Source organism: Microtus oregoni, unplaced genomic scaffold (assembly GCF_018167655.1).
Source record: "Microtus oregoni isolate MIOR12 unplaced genomic scaffold, Mior012 000003F_ref0000135, whole genome shotgun sequence".
NCBI classification, from domain to species: Eukaryota; Metazoa; Chordata; class Mammalia; order Rodentia; family Cricetidae; genus Microtus; species Microtus oregoni.
In genome coordinates this window covers 5,713,495-5,736,618 of record NW_024543062.1, presented here as the reverse complement: position 1 = coordinate 5,736,618, position 23,124 = coordinate 5,713,495, and the positions used below count along the sequence as shown (strand labels likewise).

At 38.1% G+C, this 23,124-nt stretch overlaps 1 protein-coding gene across 1 annotated transcript in view; it reads left to right on the top strand.

Moving 5' to 3' along the window:
• The window catches only part of LOC121445965 (cytochrome P450 3A6-like), a 54,337-nt gene that overhangs the window by 10,835 nt on the left and 20,378 nt on the right, over positions 1–23,124 (top strand). The window contains 3 exon segments of the mRNA XM_041648171.1: positions 3,039–3,091; positions 6,024–6,123; positions 22,978–23,091. Of these exon segments, the coding sequence (XP_041504105.1) occupies positions 3,039–3,091; positions 6,024–6,123; positions 22,978–23,091 (267 nt within the window).

The window sequence follows — 23,124 nt, the reverse complement described above, 5'->3', positions numbered from 1 at the left end:
ATAAAGTGTTTAATGTATTTTTATATAAAGAGATACATATATAATTAGACCTATAAATTTATAAAGAGCCTTTGTGGATGTTTTCTAAAAAAACGGGCTCCTGGAGTGTCATTGATGGATGAAGGTCATTGGCTAATAAAGGAACTGCCTTGGCCCTTTTTATTGGTTAGAAGATAGGTGGGAGGAGTAAACAGAACAGAACACTGGGAGGAAGAGGAAGTGAGCTCAGACTCCACAGCTCTCCTCTCGGGAGCAGATGCCTCAGAGAGATGCCTTGCCCCGCTCCCGGGCAGACACATGCCATGAAGCTCCGACCCACGATGGACTAGGCTAGAATCTTCCTGATAAGACCGGTTCTCACAGATTATTAGAGATGGGTTGATCGGGATATCAGAATTAGCCAGTAAGGGCTAGAGCTAAAGGGCCAAGCAGTGTTTAAATGAATACAGTTTGTGTGTTGTTATTTCGGGGCATAAGCTAGCCAGGCGGCTGTGTTGCCAGGGACGCAGCCCCGCCGCTCATATTACTACATGTCATTCCTAGGTTCACAGTCAGGAGGCCTACAACAGTGTCAGTGTGAAGCTTTACTGCTGGAAAAAATCCTTTTCCAAAAACTTGAGTCCTATTGATCTTATCATAATTTGTCCAAACTGAAATTTTTTGCTTAATTTACTAATAATTCCATACTCTCATGAAACTGAAAATAAGCAATCATTTTCCCTTCATTTTTCAGATGACATTTTAAATTTATTTCCTTTGGAATACACTTTTTTGCATTATGTTTTCTTTTGTTTTGGGTTTTGTTTCAAGAAGTAGTGAAGACTGGCCACAAGCTTGCTGTATAGATGATGGCCATGGTTTCCTGTACCTGCTTACTCATCACTTGTGTGTACAAATATATCTTAATTATGGGGTTAATTATAGGGAGTTGGGTATCAAATCCAAGGCTTTGCATATTTTAGATTGATTCTAATCCAAGGAATGAGGGTCTTGAATGGTGAGGTGTTGATGGGGAAGACTGAGAATGAGAAATGTATAAAGAAAGAAAGAAAGGAAGGAAGGAAAAATGAAAGAAAGGAAGGAAGTAGGAAAGAAGAGGGAGAAAAGGATGGAGGAAGAAAGGAAGGGGAAGAGAAGGAAGGAAGGAGAAAGACAAACTAAGTAAAAGAATGAAAGAAAAAGAGAGAGGAGAAATAAAGAAGGAAAGAAAGAGGGAAAGAAAGGAAGAAAAAAGAAAGACAGACAGACAGACACAAAAAACTGGGTATTGTTTCATCATAAATCCATGAATAGGAAACTTTCTTGACCTTCATAGGTGGTATTGTATTTTTAACCATTCATTTACACGTTTACATGTCTTTACACTTCCAGAACATTCTTCAGGGAACCAAGAAGATATTTTTTAAATGAATATAAGTAACTTTTCTAAATGTTTTACAAGTATTAGCTAGAACATGAATCCAGAGACAAAGGAAGCCTATGAAGGAAAAGAAAGTGCTCGCTAGAAACTCTAACATATTCTGTTACCTTTCTTTCATATAAACAGTCCCCGATCTGACTCATTTTATATATTCATTGTGACAGTGCTCATTCTTGATTTTTCCTATACTTGAGCCCCATGTTGGGCAAAACGTCACCTTAATCTGCAGGAAGTGGGGTCCCAAATGTGAAGATTGTGAGATGTGGAGGGTAAGGACCGGAGACAAGAAGTAGAGAAGACACATAACTGAGACCGAGAGTCTTACATAAGCTGACAACTCATGACAAGCATGTGTCTTAAACAGCATTGTTTTTTTTAAATACTATTTGCATGGCTTAATGGCAAAGGTCAGCAGAGAGGTAAATCAAACAACACTGGCAAAGAGAACGCAAGATATCCCAGATCTAGCTGTTTTAGGACTGACAATCACAGCTCAGGGGAAAGAATCTGATCCCAATAAACTACAACCTTAACTCCTTCAAGGATCAGGCTCCAGCCCTAGTCCAGCCAAGTCTGCTACTGGACAAGCACACAGAACTCATGTTTCCTTCTCCTTTCATTATGACCTCTGAGAAACCTTACACGAGCCTGGTTCTCAGCATGAGGCAAATAATCCACAGGCAGAACTCCATAATCTGCCCAGTTACCTAATTTCACACAGCTGAAATTAACATTGCTGAAGAGGAAATTTATTCTGAAGTTTTCTGTCTAGCTCGCTCAGCTTAATCACAGAAATAGACACACTGGCCATTGCACAAATCTGTTATTCCAGTAGATAGGCGATAAAATCAGTAGGATAAGGATATTCAGGTCACCCTTATGATACACACAGAGTTTGAGGTACACTGAGTTACATGTAATTATATCCTACAAAATTACAGTACCACCTAACTACAAATTATATATATCCCAAGGTTTTAGAGGTGTAAATGCAGACCGATTATTCAAATTTTGTTTGCTTTATGTAAACTGGTATTCCTCATCTTTCCATGTTGAGTATGTACACTAAAAGGCCAACCTATTTTGCCTATACTTTATTGCTTACTTTTCAGTTAATCTGACCAATAAGATTTATATAAATCTAATATACTCCAAGCATAAATTATATGTTCAATTTACTGATTACTACTAGAATTCTAGGTAAGTGATTAGGTGATAGTGTCAGTAATTGAGAAAAAAATAGATTTTGCATATTTTTGGCAATCTTCCTGATTCTTGGTGCCCTCAGGCACCCAAAGAGTAGAAAAGATGGACTGTTTCAGGATTTCAGAGTCAATACATTATCAAAACAGTACAGCAGATAATGAACAAATTCTTAGTTTAAATAGAGAAGGAAACATTTGAAATGCATAAAACCCTGGGAAAGAAATCATGAATAACTTTAATTTCTTCATGTAATTGGTCTCCTGCATCTTCTTCTCCCTCAGAGACTTTCTTTCCACTGCCTTTGAAGGAGTTAAATAAAGAAGCTTGTGTCCTGGGATTTGTTCCGTGTCTTTTCATTAGTGGTCAACACACATAGAAAAATAATAACTTTTCATGTTATTTCTCTTTCTAGGGTATACCAATATTTGATGTAGAATGCCGAAACAAGTATGGGGATATGTGGGGGTGAGTATTCTGGAAATGTCCATCAGATAGTATTGTGATATCGTGATGTGGCACCAAACGGCATGAGTAGCTTGTCAGCAAAGTTACTTGGGAGGCATTGCCTATTTTATAGTGTTTGCAAGTCCGTCTACCAAGGGTGGCATATGCCAGTTTATGTTGTAACCTTCAGTCTTAAAGTTGCAAATAATCATTTGTCTGCATCCTTCGATGATCAAGCAGCTACTTTTGTCAAATATCTTATAAGGCATTTTACCTTTATTTGTCCTTCCTTAAGCTCCTTTAAATTGTGTGAAATGCATTATTCCAGAGATATGTAATATGTGATCATATTTCAGGAGAGTGTTCTCCCTCCCATAGTGATTCACCCTGAGTAAAATAAAAATCATTCTTATAAAAAATACTTGCAGTAATTATGTACTTTTCAAATATAGGCTGGAGTAAAAATAAATATAGGGATTTATAGATATTTTATGTTAAATTACCTGTTGATTTTATTTTTATTATTAATATTTTTAATATTTCTTTAATTGTCTGAGATTATAATATAATTGCATCATTTTTCCTTTCCCTTGTACTCTCCTAAACCTTCAATAATAGCCTCCTTGCTCTTTTTCAAATTTATGGTATCTTTTTTCACTAATTGTTGTTACGCATATATATGCATATATATAAATGCCCACATCATATTATATTACATATATTATACAATTCATAAATTTATATTTTAATAGACATATTCTAAGTATATCCTTCTTGGTCTATATATGATATTTATGAGCATTTTCAGTGCTGACCATTTGATAATTGATAGCAAATAATGTGTGCTCTTCCCTGGGGAAGAACAGTTCTCCCATCCCTAAGATTCCTTTCTTGCTTGTAGTTCCTTTAGTAGGCTAGACACCTCTTAAGTTTTCCATGTTGACTTTTGAGACCAGGTCTCAGTATACCAAGGTTGACCTGAACTTTACAATGAAGCTCAGCCTGGTCTAGAACTCACCGTCTTCCATTCCTGACTGCTCTCTTAGAGTTCTGTGACAGCACACATTGCTGAATTGTCTAGTTCTCTCCGTTTTCAGTTTCTACTTGATATAAGGTGATGGCTGTGTAGCAAGAATGCATATGAATATTTCCTTTCACCACATACTTCTGACATTGAAAATCAGGATATGTTACTGCATACCATTTCCTTCTGGAATTGTTTCATTAATTACTTTGTGTGCTGTTTGGGCCAAAATTATTAAACTTACACTTTTAGAGATGCTGGAGGTTTAGTAAGAGTCTGGGAAGTGGTGACATCACTGTGCTGTGTACCACATGCATGGTGGAGGAGGTTCTGCCTCTTCATCTCTTCATATCCATCGTCAGAAACCACAGTATTAAACACAGGGTCTGCTGAACTGACATGGTCAATAAGAACACATAACCCATCGCCAAGGGCACGCTGTGATGAATTTCCAATGGTTTCAAAGAAAGTGCTTCTTGTATCATCATTGCCTGTCAGATGTTAATATTTTGTTTTAAAGTCTGGAAAGTTGGATCAATAAGGTAAAACAGTTACTATTCTGTGGAAGACATATCATTTCTTTCCCAGTACCCACATTCTATCTCAAAACCCAGGGAATCCAAAACCTCTTCAGACCTTCGCAGGCTTCATTATGTACATTGTATACATATATATGCTCAGACATATGCTTAAACATATCAAATTAAAATATACAATAAAATTATTTTATGGTTAAATTCAAATATGATTCATATATTGTAATATTTTTATTTCTATGTATTTATATTAAAATCCACCTGCTCATGTTATTCTAAAATGTAGGAAGGACTCTATTACCTGCCTATATTCCAAACATGGTGAATTATTTTTATTATTGAATAAACTAAACTTGCAGAGATACGCGGATTCCAGATATCTTCTACTCCTGAAAAATCCAAGGTCTCCTCTCCAACTAATAGATTTTTTATTTTATTGAAAAAGAATCGTGTTCTTCTTAGTCAAAGACTATTTCTTTCTTTGGATGAAAATAGTTACAGAAGACTGATTTGTCATCACCTCTGTGTCCCCCAAATATTTCTTGTACCATAGCTCTTATGGATAAATCCTGACAGTGGAATATCGAGTTAATTACCCACCAAGATGGACATATTAAAGAACACTGTTTGCAGAAGCAGAATGGAAGCCCTTCCTCACTTGGGCTCCATCCAAGTAGGAGAGCATATGTGGATAATATAATGATAGGAAGCACACATTTTAGAATCTTGGTAAGAAAGTGCTTACCAAATCCTGCACACTGCATAGTCAGATGCATTTTTGGCTCTTACCTCATATTAACAGATAACTTCAATGCTGTCAGGGTGCTTCTATCCTTGATCAGCTGTATCTATTGCTTTGCCTAATCATGAGTCTAATTTTCTCACTCTCCTTGTCCCTGGAACATAGAAGCCTCAGATTTGGTGTCATCTGAACTCTGATTTGCATCTTGTCATTCTCAGCACTCCTGCCCTCTGTGACATTTTTGGGGGCTTCTCACTCTTTCATTGACCTTTCTGTATAACTTAGAAAATTATGACTCTTGTTCTGTTTTCTTTCAACTTGACCACTGTTGGGATTTTCAGCTTCCTTCTGTTACTCTTTTCCTCTGAATGTCTAATAAAATTGTGCATGAACATAAATTACAAAGAATAGTATGGTTTGTTCATGTGTGTTTATTTTCAGGGGTTTCAGTTCCTCCATGTTAGCTCAACTGTGATGAATTTAGATAGCTCTTTTGTTGTCATATATTTCGTCCTTGCCTGGGTTATGTTTCTATTCATTTCCTGAACTAAGCAGTGGCTTCTTGTGTTGGAAAGCCTAAGGTGTTGTGTCTTGTAGAACCAACAGTAATATCAGCATCAAAATTTAACCATATCTGTTTTCACGATACAGGCTATATGAGGGGCTGCAGCCTGTCCTTGCCATCGCAGAGCCAGGATTGATAAAAGATGTGCTAGTGAAGGAATTTTATTCTGTCTTCACAAATAGGCGGGTATGTATTTCTCTTTTTAAAAATATGAGCAATATACACACTGAAAGTTTATAATTATGAAAATGAAAGTATATATATGACAATTAATAAGAAAAATTGACCATCAGTATGAAAAACTGCAATAAGAGATATATGGGAGGGGTTGGAGGAAAAAATGGAAAGGGACAAACTTTAGTATAATCAAAAATAAGAATGTGACTATTTAAAATTTTAATTATGAGTATCTGGGGATATATCTCAGTGGTATAGGGCTTATTGACATGTATAAGATCTGGGGTTCAGACACAAGTATCACAAAACCTACAAACCTAATATCATGAAGGAATTATGGAATCACTATACAATATACAAGTAGATTCTATGTACTCTTCATGCTGTATTTTAAAGGAGGGGTCCTAAATCTTCCCTAAAAAAATTCTCAACTGTTGGCAATAAAGGATAATTTCTCTTATCAACTCCTAACTACGGCCTCTATTTCTAAAAGTGGCCAAGACTGGGCCAGTGGTCTAGATACTATCATAGTCTTTTGACCATTTTAGAATGCTTTTTGATTCCCCAGCCTTGAAGTACATTTTCTCTATAGATAGAAAAGTTTTACAGAAGGTAAAGTGTACATGTTTCAGGCTAAGACAAGGTTACTTTTATCAAACAGCTTGTTGTCTGTGGTAGTTTTAATGTAACTGCCCCCCAAGCTCATATCGAGTGGCCCTATTAGGAGGTATGACATTATTGAAGTATGTTTTGCATTGTTTCAGGAAGTGTATCATTGTGAGTGTGGGTTGTGTGGTCTCCTATGCTCAAGCTACACTAAGTGTAGACACAGTTCACTTCTTGTTGCCTGTGCACCAAGATGTAGAACTCTCAGCTCTTTCACTGGCATCATGGCTCCCTGTATGTCTCTGCCATGTAGATATTGGACTATACCTCTGAAACTCTAAGCCATCCCAAATAAATGTTTTCTTTAATAAGAGTTTCCATGATCATGGTATCTCTTCAGAGCAATAAAACACTTAATGGGGACACTGTCTCAGTGGTTATTGGTGATGGTCACTTCTCATCCTCGAAGAGCAAATGTGGCCCTTTCAAGAGAAAGGAGGTACATGCAGGTTCATAGAACAGAAGTCAGAAGTTCTTGTTAGCTCTCCTATCTCAGGGAGACACTATTTCCTTATTCCTGTGTCACTTCAGATTTCATAAGGAATTTTGGTAATCACAATTAATCTTAAAGTTAGTGATTTTCTTTCTCCTTCAGTGTTTCTTAGGTCATTTGCTTCTTGTTTGTTTGCTTTATTTGGCAGTGTTTTTAAGGCTTTATTAGCAGGTGTCATCAGTGCTTATATTCAAACCTGTGGTGATATTTTTTTGTGCTGTAACAAATAATGCTTGCCTGAAGATCAGAAAGCAGAGCTAGCTACACTAGATAGAATTAGAAGCCGGGCGATGATGGTGCACACCTTTAATCCCACAAACACATGGAAATTAAACAAAGCTCACCAGAATAACCAATGGGTCAAGGAAGAAATAATGGGGGAAATAAAAGACTTTCTAAAATTCAATGAAAATGACCACACAACATACCCAAATTTATTGGACACGATGAAAGCAGTGTTAATCACTAAATACCTACATAAAGAAGCTTGAAAAATCCCACACTAGCAAATTAACAGAACATTTGAAAACTTTAGAACAAAAAGAAGCAAAGTCACCTAAGAGAACTAGATAGCAGGAAATAATCAAATTGAGAGCTGTAATTATGTATGAAATTAGACCTATAATCCCTCCTATATTGTTCTTTTTACTCAATATTGCTTGTTTATCTACAATATTTTTTGGCTCCCTCTGAATTTTAGGATTCTTTTTTTCTATTTGCATGAAGAACATGGTGGGGATTTTGCTTTTCTTGCATTGAATCTGTAAATTGCTTTTGTAGGCTGATCATTTCACAATATCAATTCTTCCACCTGAAGAGTATAGGATGTTTTTCACTTTCTGGTGTCTAAATATGTCTTTTCAAAGGTTTTATTGTAGAGGTTTTTCTCCTCCTTAGTTAGGTTGATTCCAAGGGATATTTTCTTGGAGGTTACTGTGACAGGAAATGTGTCCATGATCTACATCTCAGCATGATGGTATGAGAAAGACTACACATTTCCTAAGTTGGTTTTGCATCCTGGCTCAATGTTGAAATTATTGAATATTGCTACAATTTTTCTTGTGTAATAGTCTGCAAATAAAGATAATTTCACTTCTTCTTCTTGCTCAATTTCCACTTCTGGTTCTTTTGTTGTTGCTGTCATTGTCTTCCTCCTCCTCTTCCTCCTCTTCTTCCTCCTCCTCCTCCTGTTCCTGCTTCTTCTTCTTTTCCTTCTCCTCCACTGCCTTCTGTTTTACCCCCACCTTATCTTTGCTTCTTTCTACAGGCAGTGTTTCTGACCTGACCCCACTTATTTATCTATATGTTATGACAGTACTTATTCTTTCTTCTGTACTCAGGTGTCCCTGATTGGGTGCCATTCAAAGTAGACTAATATGTCATTCTCCCTGATAGGCTCCTGAGAGGAACGATCAGAAGATCAAAAGATAAGGAAAGTGAAAAAGTTGGGTTTTGGGGGTCTTGCATGAATTATGTCTTATGCCAATTGAGCATACATAGGGGAGAAATTGGACAAAATCTGCAGAGAGCTATCATACAATGGAATGAAGTGAGAAGGAAACTAATCAAGCAATGTTGCACAAAGAAAATACAGGATATCAGAAGTGTGTTTCTTCTCTATATATTAGGGCCTCAAAGAAAGCTTGGGATACTTTAACTCCCAACACCACCATGGTTTATGATTTTTATTTTTTTACTGTTAGAAATTCTCATATAATTTTTGATTTCCATTAGTGTATGAATATGTATGTGTATGATGGACTTTTTTGTAATAAAAGTAAAACATGTTAATATATGCACATATGATAGTATGTAATATGTTTTGCTTATATTTATTTCCTATTATGCAATTTTGTTCATTTATTTGCAGTTTTCCTTCCTTTTACACACTATTATTCCTTCTATTCTGATATCTTTTGAAATATTTTTTGTGAGTCAATGAATATTATAAGGATTAATTACAAGAGTGTGTACATTGAAAGGCTACTTGTAGGAACATAGCACCCTACCAGTGTGTTCACTGCTAAATGAAATAGTTCTTCCTTACTTAGCAACCTTTACCTACCTATAAATCCTCAAGAAGATAGTACCTCATGAACCTTTCTCTTCCTCCTGGTAGAATGTTCAAGGATCCTAGCCCTTGTATTTCATTTGCAGGTAATTGCAGATGTTGGGATTTCCAGAATATAATGGCCTTGCCAGTTCCAGCAGCCAGCTTTCCTGTGTCTCTGTCACTTCTATTGACCCTAAATATTTTTAAAGATTTACTGTCTTTGTTATTTATTTATTTATTTATTTATTTATTTATATATTTACTGTATATAGCAACCACAGTTCCCTCTCTCTTCTCTTCTCTCCCTCCCTCTCCACCTCTAGTCCCCATTCACTCCTCTTCCATCAGCTCTTAGATTCACTCCTCTTCCATCACCTCTTAGATGGGGTAAGGCCTGACATGGGAATGAAAAATGCATGGCACATCAAGCTGAGGCAGGACCAAGCTCCTCTTCCCCCCACCCCCGAAGCAAGACTGAACAAGGCATTCCACCATAGAGAACAGGTTCCAAAGAGTCAGCTCATGCATCCGTGGGTTCCACTGCTAGGGGACCCACAAAACACCAAGCAAAACAATTATGACCCAGATGCAGAGGGCCTAGGTCAGTTCTGTGCCAGCTCCCTAGCTGTCCATCCAGAACCTGTGAGCTACAAGTTCAGGTTAGCTGTCTCTGTTGGTTTCTCCATCACAATCTTGACATCCTCTTGCTCATGCAATCCACCTACCTTCTCTTCAGCTTGACTCTCAGAGCATGGCCCAGTGTTTGGAGATTGATCTCTGCATCTGCTTCCATGAGGTACTGGATGAAGGCTCTATGATGATAAGTAATGCAGTCATCAATGTGATTACAGGGGAAGATCAGTTCAGGAACCCTTTCCAGTATTGCTAGGAGTCTTAGCTGGAGTCATCTTGTGGGTTCCCAGGAGCCTTCCTAGCACCAGACTTTTCTCTAACCACACAATATTCTACTCTATCAAGATATCGCCCCATCATCCTCCCTTCATCCCACCCACAACACACCGTCCTGATTATTCATGTTCACATCCCCTATGCCCTTTCCTCTATTTCCCTAACCCCTGGTTTATTCTGCACATCCATCTACTTCCACAGCCCATGGAGATTTTTGTGTCCCTCTTAGGGTCCTCCTTGCTACCTAGGTTCTCTGGGGCTAAGGTTTATAGCCTTATTATCCTTTTCTTTACATGTAGCATCCACTTATGAATGAGTACATACCATTTTTGTCTTTCTTGGTCTAGGTTATCTCACTCAGGATTATTTTATCTAATTTCACCCATTTTCCTACAAATTTTATTAATTTTTTCTTTATCCTTCTGAGTAATAATCCATTGTATAGATATACCACATTTTATTTATTCAATTTTTACTTGAGGGGCATCAAAGCTGTTTTCAGGTTCTGATTATTATGAATAATGCTGCTATGAACATAGTTGAGCAAGTGTCCTTGAGGTATGGTTGAGCATCCTTTGGGTATATTCCTAAGAGTGTTATCATTGGGTCTTGAGGAATATTCATCCCCAATTTTCAGAGGAACTGACATACTGAATTCCAAAGTGGCTGTGCAAGTTTGCACTCCCACCAGCAGTGGAGCAGTATTACTGTTACTCCACATCTTTTCCAACATAGACTGTCTTTAGCATTTTATCATGGTCATTCTAATAATTGTAACATGGCATCTCAGATACATAACTTTCCTAATTTTTTATATTGATCTAGGTTTCCAGTACCAGGCATCATTTCCCAACTTTGAAAAGGTTTTCCATCCAATTAGATAGCTGTTGGTTATTACCAAGATGCGAGTGCCACTATTTCACTTTTATAGATAACTTGCCTTGAGAGTTCTTGTCTTGATTCATAGGCAATATAACTAAATAGGATTATTGGTTGCATCACTCCATTAGTAACATGGCATCTCAGAGTCTTTGGATGGCATTTCCCTGATAGCTAAGGATATTGAACAGTTCTTTAGATGTATCTTGACCATTCAAAATTTTTCTACTGAGAATTCTTTCTTTAAACAAGCACACCATTTTAATTTAAGTGGTATTTTGATATCTAGTTTCTTGAGTTCATCACATATATTGGAAATCAACCCTTTGTCAGATGTGGGGTTTGTGAAGATCTTTTCCCATAATTTAGGCTGCTATTTTATCTTATTGACAATGTTCTTTGCCTTACAGAATCTTTTCAGTTTCAGGAGATCTCATTTATTAACAGTCAATCTCAGTATCTGGGCTACAGGTGTTAATTCGGGAAGTAGTCCCCAGTGCTAATGCATTCAAGGTTATTTCCCACTTTCTTTTCTATGAGATTCAGTTTGGCTGGATTTATGTTATGATCTTTTATACTTGGACTTGAGTTTTGTGCATGGCAATAGATACGGATCTATTTTCATTCTTCTACATGTCACCATCCAGTTATGCCTTCACTATTTTTGAAGATGCTTTTATTTTCCCACTGTATAATTTTGACTTCTTCGTCAAAAATCAGGTGTTCATAGATATGAAGATTTATGTCAGAGTCTTTATTTCCATTCCATTGATCCACATGTCTGTGTTTATGCTGTACCAAACTTTATATTCCTATAGCTTTCTAGGAGAGCTTGAAGTCAGGGATACTGATACCTCCAGAAATTAATTTATTTTCCAGGATTGTTTTAGCAATTCAGGTTTTTTTTGTTTTTCTATCTGAAGTTGAGATTTATTCTTTCAAGGATGTGAAGAATTGTGTTGGGATTTTGATTGAGATTACACTGAATCTGCACATTGCTTCCTGTAAGATTGCCATTTTTACTATTTTAATCCTGCCAGACCATGAGCATGGCAGATCTTTGAATTTTCTGATCTCTTCTCCAATTACTTTCTTCAAAGACTTAAAGTTCTTGTCTTAGAGGTTGCTTGGTTAGAGTTACCCCAAGATATTTTATATTATTTGTGACTATTTTAAAGCATGTTGATTCTCTGAATTTCCTCAGCACATTTATCATTTGTATAAAGGAAAGCTACCTATTTTTAAAGTTAATCTGGTATCCAACCACATTAGGTGTTTATAAATTGTAGAAGTTCCCTGGTAGAATTTTGGGATCACTTGTGTATTCTTTTTTTTTTTATTGCAAAAAGAAGAAAAAAAACATAAACAAAAAACAAGTTTCCACCTCCTCCCAGCCTCCCATTTCCCATCCCCTCCTCCCACCCTTCTCCCCCTCCTCCCACCCTTCTCCCCCTCCTCCCACCCTTCTCCCCCTCCCCCCACTCCTCTCCCCCCTCCCTCTCCAGTCCACAGAGCAGTCCGGGTTCCCTGCCCTGTGGCAAGTCCTAGGTCCTCTCCCCCTCCGTCCATATCTAGGAAGGTGAACATCCAAACTGGCTAGGCTCCCACAAAGCCAGCACATTAAGTAGGATCAAAACCCCCTGCCATTGTCCTTGGGTTCTCATCAGCCCTCATTGTTCGCCATGCTCAGAGAGTCCAGTTTTATCCCATGCTTTTTCAGTCACAGTTCAGCTGGCCTTGGTGAGCTCCCAATAGATCAGCTCCACTGTCTCAGTGGGTGGGTGCTCCCCTCGTGGGAAGGGTGAGTATAATCTCTATATATCTAAAGATCCTGATTAGTCTAATTATAAATGACAAACTTAGATGACTATTTATCTATATAATTCTCAATATCTCTCTAACTTAAAGACTAAGACAATAAACAACTGTGTAACAAATGAGGGTAATGACCTCCAAATATAAACACTGTACAAATATACATTGCAATATGGTAAATATATATCAATACACAAACATTATATAAGTTTCTTAATCAGAGGTCGAAATGTACACTGCAATATGGTAAATATATACAATATATATTTATCAATATAATATATGTCAATACATAAAAAATGTTTTTTTTTATTTTCTACATAGAGACCTTTAATTATGGAAAATGTTTACAGTGTGTTCCTAAGATATCATTCCTACTCTACATGTTTCTTTTCTTTTTTTCTTTCTTTTTTTTATTGAGAAAAGAAAAAAAAACAAATTTCCTCCTCCTCCCAGCCTCCCATTTCCCTCCCCCTCCTCCTACCCTTCTCCCCCTCCTCCCACCCTTCTCCCCCTCCTCCCACCCTTCTACGCCTCCCCCCTCTTCTCTCCCCCTCCCTCTCCAGTCCAAAGAGCAGTCAGATTTCCCTGCCCTGTGGTAAGTCCTAGGTCCTCCCCCCTCCGTCCATTTCTAGGAAGGTGAACATCCAAACTGGCTAGGCTCCCACAACGCCAGCACATTACGTAGGTTCAAAACCCCGTGCCATTGTCCTTGGGTTCTCATCAGCCCTCATTGTTCGCCATGCTCAGAGAGTCCAGTTTTATCCCATGCTTTTTCAGTCACAGTTCAGCTGGCCTTGGTGAGCTCCCAATAGATCAGCTCCACTGTCTCAGTGGGTGGGTGCTCCCCTCGTGGTCACGACTTCTTTGCTCATGTTCTCCCTCCTTCTGCTCCTCATTGGGACCTTGGGAGCTCAGTCCAGTGCTCCAGTGTGTGTCTCTGTCTCTGTCTCCATCCATCACCAGATGAAGGTTCTATGATGATATGCAAGATATTCGTCAGTATTGCTCTAGGATAGGGTCATTTCAGGTTCCCCATCCTCAGCTGCCCAAGGAACTAACTGGGGACCTCGGCTTGGGCATCTGGGAGCCACTCTAGGTTCAAGTCTCTTGCCAACCCTAAGGTGGCTCCCTTAACTAAGAACCGTGCTTCCGTGCTCCCCCATCCAACCCGTAAAAAATGTTTTAAACAGAGGTAGAAACACGCATGCATACAATAGTCAATATAATTTAACTTTGTATCAATATACAAGAATGGATACCAATATATTTGTCTAAAAGCAGTAACTTTTTTGGGGGCGACGCTCTTTCTGGGGGATCCTGTGAAAGTAAAATGATGGTTAAATTTCAAGATCAATGTCTTTTAAAATTGCAAATAGTCTCTCAGTATTTTGTGCAGGTCTGGCCAGAATGTTGTACAAGATGTGCACCATTTCAGCTAACCAATTTGGGATCATCTTGTGCAGCTGGTATTTAAAACAGGTCTTGTAGTAGCGCTATCAGTATCATGAGGTCATATCAACCAGGTAGAGTTGTTGTTGTGGGGCCCCATCTTCTTCCTGGAAACTTCAAATGTCACTTCAGGAAAAACTCATTGTTCATTGTGAAAAACTTAAACATTAGTCATATAGACATATATAGACACACACACACACACACATATATATATATATATATATATTCAATGAAAGGCATGATAGATAAATTCAATGAAAAGTATGATAGATATGAAGAAAAGCAAAGATGTTTTCTAAACTCATATTTCTTTCTGTCCCATATCATGGCTCTTGACATGAGACAGAATCTCCAGAAACTCTGGGTTTTCTCTTACTAACAGGCTTGGAATTGGAGAGGGACTGAGCCAGAGTCCAACTTCAAAACCAGCTCTATATATTTATAAAGAAATGTTTAATAAGACATATATATATATATAAGTTAATATTTACAAAATGTGTCCATCCATCAGTAATTAAATATTCAGGGTCCCTCAATTTCTTTGAAGATGAGTATTTTCCTGTGGAGATAGAAAAGAACCCTGCCTCCAACCTATCTGTATTTCTTACCATCAGTATGCTCGCCATCCTTATGAAAGAATTGTTATTTATCTTTTCCAAGTGGCTTCTCTTCTTCAACTGAACCTTTATTAATTTTGATGGTATCCACAATTTTTCATCACCTGTGGAGATAAGAGCAAAACCCCATCCCCAACGTAGCACATGTCCTGGCTTCCATTGTGAGGTCAGCACATCCTTGAAATAAACTGGTTGATGTAGTACAGTAGACTTTTCCATTATCCAATGTCTTTCTGTAGCTGTTGTTCCCTTCTCATTAGCGTTGAGAAAATTCAAGGTTAACAAAGCATTATGTAACCTATTTCTGGGGGTGTTTTCCACCCCTTTCTGTTTGTTCAACATATCCTTTATAGTTCGATTTGATCTTTCTATGACTGCTTGACCTGTAGGGTTGTATGGTATACCTGTAACATGCTTGATATTGTAATAATCAAAAAACCGTTTCATTTTCCTAGAAACATAAGCAGGACCATTGTCCATCTTTATTTGTGTAGATATACCCATGATAGCCATGACTTCTAATAAATGAGTGATTACTGAATCAGCTTTTTCTGAACTTAAAGCAGTTGCCCACTGAAAGCCTGAATAAGTGTCAATGGTGTGATGAACATATATTAATTTGCCAAATTCTGCAAAGTGGAACACATCCATCTGTCAGATTTCATTCCTTTGGGTGCCCTTTGGATTAGCCCCTGCAGGCAGTGGCGTTTGGTTATAGAAAGAGCAAGTAGGGCATTTCTTTACAATCTCCTTAGTTTGTTGCCATGTAACTGAAAACTCTTCCTTCAAACCTTTGCTATTAACATGATGTTTTTTATGAAATTCAGAGTCTTGTATCACACTACCAATCAATAATTGATCAATTTCTGCATTACCTTGTGCTAGAGGACCTGGCAGACCCGTATGGGATTGGATGTGTATTATGTACATAGGGCAATGCCTGTTCCTGATCAAATCTTGAACCTGGAGAAACAATGAGGTTAGTTCTTGAAGGCGTAAATCATAAACAATGCCACACCAGTTTGGAATTATGATTAATAGGGTGGTATTTATTTAAAGGGGAAAAAACTTACAGATCACCGTCAGCCCTCTGCGCAACCAGGAAGGGAGTCTAGTCGCCGGCGGAGCAGGAAGTGAAGAGAGAGAGGAAAGGGAAGTGGCCGCTTTTTTAAAGGGAGAGAGACCATGCCACAATGGGCTGGTATCTCAGTGGCGATAGGCTGGAGGAGTGGGAGGACCTCCTGTAACAAGTTCTGTATCATCAGGTATAAATTCAACAGTTTCAATATGTAAAATAACTCTTTCTGCGTATTGTGAATCAGTGACTATATTAATAGGTTCTTTAAAATCCCTTAGCACCATAAGAATGGCATATAATTCAGCCTTTTGGACCGGATTATAAGGACTTTGTTCCACCTTACCCAAGTCTTCTGATTTGTTACCTGCCTTCCCTGATTTATTGGCATCAGTATAGAATGTATGGGCTCCAGTTATTGGAGCATCACGGATGATTCGAGGAAGAATCCAAGAAGTTCTCTTTTTGAAGTTAAGCCTCTTGCTTTTTGGATAGTTGTTATTAATGTCTTCCAAAAAATTAGCACAAGCTCTTTGCCATGGTTCATTATCTTCCCATAATTTCTTTAGTTCATCAGCAGTGAAAGGCACTATAATTTCTGCTGGGTCTCTGCCTGCTAGTTGACGAAGTCTCAGCTTGCCTTTTTTTTATTAACTCAGAGACTTTTTCCACATAAGTTTTCAGTTTCTTACTTGGTTTATGTGGTAAAAAGATTCATTCCAAAATAATATCATCGCTCTGCATTAAAATTCCTGTAGGAGAATTTTTGATGGTAGTATGACGAGAATACAATCGAGCTCTGGATTCACCCTGTCCACATGTGCCTGTTGTAATTTTCCCTCAATCATTCTCAGTTCCTTTTCTGCTTCAGCTGTTAATTCTCTGGGACTGTTTAAATCTTTATCACCATCCAAGGTTTTGTTCAAATGAATTATTAGATCAGGTGTTATTCCAATAGCTGGTCGTAGACTGGGAATGTCTCCTAACATATTTTGAAAGTCATTAAGTATCCTTAGGCGATCTCTCCTAATTTGTGCTTTTTGTGTCTTAATTCTCTGCAAACCTATTTTATAACCTAAATAATTAACAGAATCTCCCTTCTGAATCTTTTCAGGAGCGATTTGCATTCCACATTTAGGTAAAAGTATCTTTATTTCTTCAAACAGTCTGTTCAAGGTATCCATTTTTGAATCGGATAACAAAATGTCATCCATGTAATAGTATACTATAGATTTGGGAAATTTCTTGCGTATTATTTGCAATGGTTGGTTCACAAAATATTGGCACATGGAGGGGCTATTTAACATACCCTGGGGGAGGATGGTCCAGTGGTACCTCCTCGAAGGTTGAGAATTGTTATAAGTAGGCACTGTGAAGGCAAATTTTTCTCTATCTTCTTTTTGCAAAGGTATAGTGAAAAAACAATCCTTTAAATCAATAACTATGAGAGGCCATCCTTTTGATAATAAAGAGGGCAAAGGAATTCCAGATTGCAGAGGGCCCATAGGTTGAATGACCTTGTTGATGGCCCTGAGATCTGTCACCATTCTCCATTTACCTTATTTTTTCTTAACCACAAATACAGGAGAATTCCAAGGGCTGGTAGATTCTTCTATATGTCCAGCATCTAATTGTTCTTATACCAGCTGTTCTAAAGCCTGTAACTTTTCCTCAGCTAAAGGCCATTGCTTTGTCCATATTGGTTTCTCAGTCAACCATTTTAGAGGCAAGGCTGTTGGTATCTCTGAAGAGACATCAATTGCTTGTTCTTGTACAGCCTGAATGGCCGGTTTTCTCCGTTTGTAATATCTTTTAATATTATTCTCAGAAATATAGGCTCTAGAAGTAGCAGGAATGGTTATTTCGGTATTTCATTGTTGTAATAGGTCACGACCCCATAAATTCATTGTGATATTGGCTACATATGGCCTTAATTTTCCTATTTGTCCCTCTAGCCCTATACATTCAACCCATCTTGTGCTCTGCCTTACTCGAGAATGGGTTCCAATTCGCAGGAGCTGAACATTTACATTCTGAAGTGGCCAATACGGATGCCAAGATTCTGGGGTAATGATACTTACATCAGCACCTGTGTCCAGCAGGCCAGTAATAAAATTGCCATTTACACACACTCTCAGTTTAGGTCTTTGATCATTTATAGAAGTTTGCCAAAACACACGTAACTTATCTTTCTGATCATTATTGCTTGTAACAGTAGGCATGGAACTTCCTAATTGTCCTGATGAGGCACGTTCTCTGCAGAAACTGGAAATGACTGAACCATGTTTGCCATGGGGGCCTGTGAGGCCTCCCCTCTCACGTTTCCTGTCTGTATCAGGTTCCGTGTCTATCTCTTGTAGACCTGCATTCATTCATCCAATGTCTGCCTTTTCCACATCTTCTACATAAACCTGAAGGCTGAGTCCTCCTATTCCTGTTATTTCTGGAAGATGCATTATTATTATTATTTCTGAAAGATGCATTATTATTATTATTATTATTATTATTATTATTATTTATTCTGAAAATCCGTTGTCTACAATTCCTTTTCATATGACCCATTTTGCCACAATTAAAACATTTGGTATTCTGGTGTCTCCTTTTACCATTGGAAATTGCTTCTTCTACCCATGCTTCAGTGCCATAATCAAATGTATCAACATTGAGTGTATGCAAGATCCATTCTTCCAAGGGCGCTGATCTGAGCTTTAAAGGCCCCAAAATCCTTTTGCATTCCACATTTGCATTTTCATAAGCCAAAGACTCAATCATTATACATCTTGCTTCTGGGTCAGATATCCCTATTTGTACAGCCTTAGTTAATCTTTGTAAAAAGTCACTAAAGGGTTCTCTCTGACCCTGTTTAACTCTGACAAATGATTCCATTCTCTGTCCTGGGTCTTGTACCCTGTCCCAAGCCCTTAAAGCTGCTGTAGTACACATGGAGAGTGTGTTTTCATCCAAATTAGCTTGTTCCTGAGGGTCGGAAAAGAGCCCTTCATCTAGAATTTTATCTAGGGAAATGTCAATTCCCTTCACTTTTTCCTGCTGTTCTAAGAGTCTAGCCTCTTGCCTGAATAAGCATTTCCATTTCAATTGCTGTCCACTCTCAAGTACCACAGAGCTCAGCTGGAGCCAGTCCAAGCGAATTGCTCAAGTTCTTAGCATCTCTTTAACAAAAGAGGCTTGCATCCCAAAAGTCATGACAGCCTGTTTTATTTCCTTGAGATCATTCATACGGACAGGCTCCCCTGTATCCTCCTTGATGACCCTAGGGTTTTTGGAACCAATCATCTTCTCTGTTGTTATTACTGGAAAGGCAGGTAGAGCTGTAGGTAGAGCTTTGTGGAAATTGTCCTGGAGAGATTTACCCACAGATGTAGTTAAAATTTGCCTTTCTACCCTTTGCTCTTCTTCATCAGAATTTAGAAATTCCTCAGTCTTTTAATTCTATTCACCATTGCCTTCTGCAATGTCTGAATCTCCTGTCCAGAATTATGTTCCAAAACCTTCACTGAGGATTCTAAAATATGAAGTTTGTCCGTTAGAGATAACATCTCATCTTTGGATATAAATTTTATGGCATAAACCGAGCCTTCTTGTATTGACAATCTTTCCATCAATCTTTCATAAGCTTTAGACAAAATCCGATTGTCACATTCAGCAGTTTTGATTCTCTCAGTTAATGTTTCATTTCCTACAGAAAGGGACTGAAGCTTACCATCCAGATCAGCTGTTCCCTCTTCCATAGTAATGAATTTCTCCTTAACATCAGCCTGGAGAAATTCAAACTGATTCTTGAGAAGATTGTTGTCATTCTCAATTATTTTTAAGCGTTCAATCTCTGCCTTACGAATCCTGGATTCGTCTTGTAAAGATTTTATCATATTTCTATTATCAAACCATTTAGTGCCAATGAAAACTACGAATCCCAGAAGGATCCATAGATGTGGGGTGATAGACACCTCTTGTAAAATCTCCCACATGGTACAATTAAAAAAACTGTTAAATTCTTGAATACTAATGTGTTCAGACGTTTTATTTATAAAAGAAAATTTTTTTACCTGCAATGATCGGTTCCTGCCAGTGGTGGTCTCTGTGTTTTTGGAGCCTGTCCTAGAACTAGCTCTTGTAGACCAGGCTGGCCTCGAACTCACAGAGATCAGCCTGTCTCTGCCTCCCAAGTGCTGGGATTAAAGGCGTGCGCTATCACCGCCTGGCTGGCCTCAAACTCACAGAGATCTGCCTGCCTTTGCCTCCCAAGTGCTGGTATCAAAGATGTGCGCCACCACTGCCCGGCCAAGTCACTTTGTATCAGACCAAATCTGCCACTGTGGCGGCTTTTGTTGCAAAACCACAGGTACTTGAGCTTCTGCTAATTCAGGCAGTGGGGTTCCGCTGCAAACTTAGCCAAGGCAGGCAGAATGGGCCTGTGTGGCCGAGTGTGTCTCGGACTCGGCACTGGGGCCCGAGTCGTGAACTAAAAACCCGGGTGCTGTGTTAGCTAGTGGGCTACCCGCTTGAGTTGGGGGCAAAATAACCCCACGTTGGGTGCCAAAATGTAACGGCGTAAACGAATGCAGACAGATTGTAAAAATATATATACAGCTTTAATGGCGAAATAGACTTACAGAACCACCATTCCTGAGGAGACCAGGAAAGCAGAAGGGACAGCTGGGAGCATGCTCACCAAATTTATAGGCAAACATTAGCCCGAGGCAAACACGCCCCCTTAGGGGCGGGACTTATCCCTACAAGTGAGAAGGAAGCTAATCAAGCAATGTTGCACTAAAAGCAGATTATAAAAATTTTATTCCTTTTTCTTTTTAAAATATGTATTATTTTATATATTTATTTAAAAAACTATTTTTTCTTCTTTTACATACTAATCCCAATTTCTACTCCCTCCCTCCTCCCATTCCCTCCACCTTCTCCATCATTACATGTCTTCACCCACTCTTCAGATAGGGTAAGTCATTCTATGGGGAGTCAACAACATGTAGCACATTGATTTAAGGAGGGACCAAGGCCCTCCCCACTATATCTAGGCTGAACAAGGTAACCCTACAAAGAGAATGGGTTCCCAAAAAGACCGAAAAAGCAGTAGGGATAAAACCTGGTCTCACTGACAATGACTCCACAGTCTGACCCAGCTATTATAAATAATACTATTATGAACATAGCTGATCAATTGTCCTTGTAGTCACACTTATCAAAATTATACCCAACTTCTCAGTGGACTCTCTGAAACCCAGAAGGTCCTGGACAGATTGCTGCAGACACTAAGAGACCACGGATTCAAGCCCATTCTATATCCAATAAAGGTTTCAACCACCATTGATGGAGAAAACAAGGTATTTCATGGGAAAACCAAACTTAAAATATACCTATCCCCAAATCCAGCCCCTACAGAAAGTACTATAAGTCCAACCCAAGGAAGCTAACCAAGCCCATGAAAACACAGGCAACAGATAACCTCACACCAGCAAATCCTGAAGAAGGGAAACACATAAACACTATCACCAAAAAAATTATAGGAATTAGCAATCACTGTTCGTTAATATCTCTTAATATCAATGGACTCGATTTACATATAAAAAGGCACAGGCTAAAAAGTGGATATGAAAAAAAAACCCATCATTCTGCTGTATACAAGAAAAATACCTCAACCACAAATACAGACATTAGCTCAGAATAAAGGGTTGGGAAAGGATTTCCCAATCAAATGTACCCAAGAAACAAGCAGAAATAGCTATCCTATTATCTAAAAAAATATACTTCAACTGAAATCAATCATAATAAATGGAGAAGGACATTTCATACCATCACAAAAAATCCATAAAGACAAAGTCTCAATCTTGAACATCTATGCCCATTTTCTTAATATTAGGACCTCAAAGAAAGCTTGGGATGGCCTGTCTCCCAACACAACCATGATTTTGCTTTTTTAGTGATAGGAATTTTTACATATTTCTATGTTTTCAGTTTTGTTCATATATATATATATATGTGTGTGTGTGTGTGTGTATGTGTGTGTGTATGATAGGCTCATTATAGCATTGTTGTAATATATATGAAACATGCTAGCATAATATTTCCATATATAATGTATTTTGCTTATTATTATTTACTATAACATAATTTTTTCTTCTACCACTTTTGCTGTTTACCTTATTATTCCAAAATATTCTTCCTTCTATTCAGATTTTTTTAAGAGGTTTTGGTGACTCAATGACTATAATAAGCATGTACACTGAAAGGTGTTTGCAGGAACACAGCACCTTGTCTATGTATTCACTACTAAATGAAATGTTTCTTCCTTCCCTAACAATCATTATCTCTTTATAAATCCTCAAGAAGAAAGGACCACATGAGTCTTTCTCTTCCCAATAGTGGAGTGTTCCTGGGTCATAGCTTATGCAGTTCTTTTGCAGGTAATTTGAGACTTGAGATTTTTAGATTGCAATAGCCTTCTAAGACCGAGAATGTGGCTGTTCCCACGTCTCTAGCAGTTCAGCTTGACTCTAAGTTTTTTAAGATATTATTTTAATTATTTGCACATATGTATGTCTGTGTACGGGTTTGTTAACATGAGTGCAATGGACACAAAGGCCAGAAGAACATGTTTGATCCCTATGATCTGGAACTGCAGGCAGTTTTAAGCCACCTGACATGATGCTGGGAGCTGAACTCAGATCTTCTGCAATAGCAGCATATGCTCCTAACAGATGAGTCTTCTCTCTGTTCCTAGTTTGATTCTCCTTTAATGAATATTTATTGAAAATTAAGCATAAAACTTGCTACCAGGAAGATGGTCAGTATCTATTAAAGAAGTAGTGACTGTTTTATACATGTTTTGTACCAATCTCATGGAGGGAAATATATTTTATTTGTATTGTAGTCTTTTGGTCCAGGTGGATTTATGAAAAGTAGTATCACTAGGTGTCAGAACGAAGAATGGAAGAGAATCCGAACATTGTTGTCTCCAACCTTCTCCAGTGGAAAACTGAAGGAGGTAAGAAAACGGAGGACTTTTCACTGTAAATGT